General features: G+C 40.6%; 1 protein-coding gene across 1 annotated transcript; it reads left to right on the top strand.

Annotated features, from left to right (window-relative positions):
- The first annotated feature begins 211 nt into the window (after window positions 1-211).
- Window positions 212-3761, top strand: LOC149552865 (H/ACA ribonucleoprotein complex subunit 4-like). The gene is made up of 2 exons (XM_089788396.1): window positions 212-1133; window positions 2084-3761. Exons 1-2 carry the CDS (start codon window positions 497-499, stop codon window positions 3295-3297), a joined length of 1851 nt encoding a protein of 616 aa, XP_089644522.1. The 5' UTR covers window positions 212-496; the 3' UTR covers window positions 3298-3761.
- The last annotated feature ends 802 nt before the right edge of the window (window positions 3762-4563 follow it).

The raw sequence follows: 4563 nt of genomic DNA, 5'->3' as shown, positions 1-4563 counted from the left end.
CTTAAATAAATAGTATTTTTATTATTTTAAAAATATGCTAAAAAAATAGGGTTTGTAATAAACTATAGAACTGAAAAAATGCTAAAATCATATTGCTCAGCTTAATAATGTATAAGCATCCATTATTCCTGCATGGCAGGAACTAAAAATTATGCCATAGAAGTAAAATACAATCATCTTATAAAGAGTAACATACTATAGAGGACTACGTACAATGTTTTGGTCTGGTTTTCGTCCCAGCCATTTGTTCTTCTAATTGTTTTGTTAAGAGGCTGACTATGCCCTAAACTTTCTCTCCAGCTCGCAACAAAATGTCACCCAGAGATTGACCTAAAACCCTAAAACCTGCGTTGTAAGGGACAGTGGAAAACATAAAACCCTCATAGGCCTCCTGAAGCCCTATTTATCTTCAATATTTATCTGCAACATTTCTCAGCGATCAAGCATTGTTCGACTCGCATCACTGTACTGATCAGGCAGCCAGTGTTCGATTCCCATGGCGTCAACAGAAGTGAAAAAGAAGAAGAAAAACTCAAATCACACCAATCATGCAGAGGACAAAGAGGGCGATTTCCTGATAAAACCCCAGAGTTACACCCCTGAAATGGACACCTCATCGTGGCCAATCCTGCTGAAGAACTTCAACAAGCTCAACATACGCACAGGCCACTACACTCCCATTCCTACAGGCAACTCCCCGTTGAAGCGTCCTCTCTACGACTACATCCGCTACGGTGTTATTAACCTCGACAAGCCTGCAAACCCTAGCTCTCACGAGGTAGTTGCGTGGATAAGGAGAATGCTTAGGGTTGATAAGACCGGTCACAGTGGAACCCTGGATCCCAAGGTCACTGGCAGCTTAATAGTCTGTGTGGACAGAGCCACTAGGCTTGTAAAAGCTCAGCAGGGGGCTGGGAAGGAGTACGTTTGTGTGGCCCGCCTGCATTCGGCTGTACCTGATGTGGCCAAAGTTGCTAGGGCTTTGGAGACTCTGACAGGGGCCCTCTTTCAGCGGCCGCCACTTATTTCCGCCGTAAAGAGACAGCTGAGGATCAGGACGATTTACGAGAGCAAGCTGCTCGAGTATGACGCCGAGAGGCATCTGGTTGTGTTCTGGGTGTCATGTGAGGCAGGTAATGTGTTATTCGTTACTCAAATATAAGCGTTTTTAATGAAAATGTAGCTGTCCTCTGGCGTATACTGTTATGTAACTGCGAATGCCACCAGTCTCTAATGACAGCCATCTGTATATATTGGCAAAGATAGATATTTAAGACGTGTACAGCCATTTTTTCTGTAGATAAAGGTATATGACTTCAGGCATTCAGCTACGTTTTTCACCCACAGTATTGACACTCGCCCGGAGTCTGTAGAAGGGGCCTGCAGATTCAAATCTGCAGCCTCGTTTGGAGACTCCCTTAGCGTGAGAAGACAGTATCAACTTGAAATATTAAGACGCCCTTAAGTCATTGTTTTGCAAATATCCAAGTCTGCAGCTCTGAGTTTGAAAAGACAATCATCTTGAAATATTAGCGACACCAATAAGTCATTGTTCCGTCAATTATTTTAGTTAATTGGCCAGTTCTGGCAGGGTTCAATTTACAATGTGCATACGAATTAATTTACATAGTTGTTTAGTGTATGCATATCTGGTATGTTCTAGGACCACTACTTATATCGTACCTACAAACACGTAATATTCTACATTTCTGTTTTAGTCGACTTATTTGACTCAGATTTTCCTTTTCTATGTTTGTAAGAATCATGCATTAATCCAATCATAAAATACACTTTTATTATTCTTTTGTCGAGACATTTGTTTTATATATTACAGGGGTCGCTATTTCTTTTCCTCATAATGTAATGCCAGCGATGTTTGTTTACTGCATATTTATGTGGTGTGATGCACACGGGTTATTTTCATGTTTTTCTTCACAAATATGTATATGTTACACATTTATTTTCTGTATGCTAATCTGACGTAGTGCCATGTCACAGATATGTTATATTTTTCTTAAACTTGTAATACTATATATTTTTGTTTCAGCTACACTAACCTGGTACATATTTAACTCATATACAGGTACATATATTAGGACACTTTGTGTCCACTTAGGGCTTCTGCTGGGTGTTGGTGGTCACATGCAGGAGCTGAGGAGAGTACGGTCTGGGATTTTAGGTGAAAGGGACAATCTGGTGACAATGCATGATGTGCTTGATGCACAGTGGATGTACGATAATTACAAGGACGAGTCTTATCTGAGGAGGGTCATCATGCCTTTAGAGGTTTTGTTGACCAGCTACAAGAGGTTGGTTGTCAAGGACTCTGCAGTGAATGCCATCTGCTATGGGGCAAAGCTGATGATTCCAGGGTTGCTGAGATTTGAGAATGGGATTGAGGTTGGTGAAGAGGTGGTTTTAATGACCACCAAGGGGGAAGCAATTGCAATTGGCATTGCGCAGATGACTACCGCTGTAATTGCTACTTGTGATCATGGAACAGTGGCAAAGGTGAAAAGGGTAGTGATGGAGAGAGATACGTATCCCAGGAAGTGGGGATTGGGACCCAAGGCATCCACAAAGAAGAAGATGATTGCAGAGGGGCTATTGGATAAGCATGGGAAACCTAATGAGAAGACTCCACAAGAATGGATGAGGAATTTGGCACTGCCTGCCAATGGGGACACTTTAGTTGCCAGCTTTGCGGCTACACCCGATGGCAAAACCGGACCAGAGAAGCAGCAAGTTACAGTAGGGGCATCCAATGTGAAAATTGAGCCTGAGAGCTATGATAAAACAGAGGAGAAAAAGAAGAAGAAAAAGAGAAGGAGAGAAGGGCAAGATGACACACCAGACGGTATGGAGAAGAAGAGGATTAAGGTAGAAGAAGGAGAGGAGGATGTTACTGAGAAATCTGAAAAGAAAAAGAAGAAGAAGGTCGATGAGAACAACGAAGCTACTGAGGCTGATAAAAGTGAAAAGAAGAAGAATAAAAAAGATAAATACATTGAAGAAGAGGAAGTAGAAGAGGTGAAGAGTGAGAAAAAGAAGAAAAAGAAACATAAAGTGAAAGAGGAGCAGGAAGAGGAAGTAGAGGTTGAGAAAAGTGAGATTAAGAAAAAAAAGCAGAAAGAGAAAGGGGAGGAAGAGGAAGAGGAAGTGCTGGAGAAGACAGAGAAGAAGAAGAAGAAGCACAAGGAGAGGGGAGAAGAGACTCCTTTATCAGCAGGGTTACATGATGAAGACAAAGAAAAGAGTGAAAAGAAGAAGAAAAAGAAGCACGAAAATGAGGAATAGGATCAGTTGAGAGTGGCTGGGGAGCTTTGGGGGACTGGTGTAAAGCTGCAAACCCTGAAAACAGTGCTTCAATGAATCATAAAGTTTTGCCTCTGTGGCGATGGTCCAGGTTGGCATTATTGTAGCAGCTTTGGAGTTTATACTTCTTGACATCAGACTATGCATATTCTATGCCAGTTCAGGTGTGAGGATTATCAACAATGCTTTTGTCATAACTTACCTCACTCAATGTTATGTGTTTAGAGATTTTTTCTAATACAAGATTTTGCCACAAATGTGTATTGTGGATTCTTATAATTGGCAGCACAGGTATATAAGTTGGTTTATGTGAGCTACGAAAGGTGTTTTGAATAATTCATTAGGCCTTAAGCATTTTCTGATCCTCCATTTTTGACTTGATTCTGTATATTCACTTTGAACTCTATTACGAAGGTCCAAACAAGACGCAGGTCTTTTTCATGTAATTGTCTAGTTAGCCTTATTTATGCTGCCTCTTATGCTATTCCTACTTTTCCCCTTACATTCAACAGCAAGTTAGGCGTTTACTTGTGTTATGGAGCCACTCTTGGCTATGCCAGAAATGGTGTGACAGGGAAGCCGAACTGGTTACTTGCACTTATCAACTTCCTAACAGACGGCTTTTCCCACTTTTCTCCTTGCACGCAGCAGCAAGTTGGTGTTTTCTTCTGTTATGGAGCAGCCCTTGGCTGTGCCAACCAGGCTAAGTGGAGAAGTTGAGATGGATGGTAATTTTGAGTTGTGACAATGATGATGATGATAAGTGCAAACAATCAGGGTTAATGACCAGCTGTTTGCAGTCTGCTTTTGCTTGCTAAGCACTTAAGAAGTTATAACTTTCATCCCCTGCTAACTACTCCAATGGAAGAAGACAATAAAATCCTCAGGTACTAACAATTGTACGGAGCTTGTTTAATTTGAAGACATAAAAAATTCTCAGGTAATAACAATTGTACATATTTTGTTATTGTGATTTACCAGAAGTCAAATCTAATTGGGTGCTATAAATGAGAATCTGTACAAGAATTTAAAATTAATCAATTTTTGTTATGATTTTCTGCTGTTCTTTCCCCTTCTGCTAGTAGTGTTGGAATTGAAGAAATTTGGCTTTCAATGATTTCTGGTGTATAACTAGATTAGTGCTTGCTTGAATGTTTTTCACTTGAGCCAGCAAGCCTATCTCTTGCTTGGTTTGATTATGATCCAATATTTTTGCAATTGTGTGGCCATGAAAGCTTGTGGAGTAAT

Source organism: Cupressus sempervirens, chromosome 6 (genome assembly GCF_028749045.1).
Source record: "Cupressus sempervirens isolate cs-2001-9-10 chromosome 6, ASM2874904v1, whole genome shotgun sequence".
In the NCBI taxonomy this organism is placed as follows: domain Eukaryota; kingdom Viridiplantae; phylum Streptophyta; class Pinopsida; order Cupressales; family Cupressaceae; genus Cupressus; species Cupressus sempervirens.
Note: the sequence above shows the minus strand (reverse complement) of the source record. Positions and strands in the feature narration are given on the sequence as shown.

Bases quoted from the DNA above. Each gene is read 5' to 3' on its own strand.
- LOC149552865 (XM_089788396.1), top strand. From the start codon at position 497: ATGGCGTCAACAGAAGTGAAAAAGAAGAAGAAAAACTCAAATCACACC. The intron at 1,134-2,083 runs GTAATGTGTTAT...ACTCATATACAG, and splicing joins CTGGGTGTCATGTGAGGCAG to GTACATATATTAGGACACTT.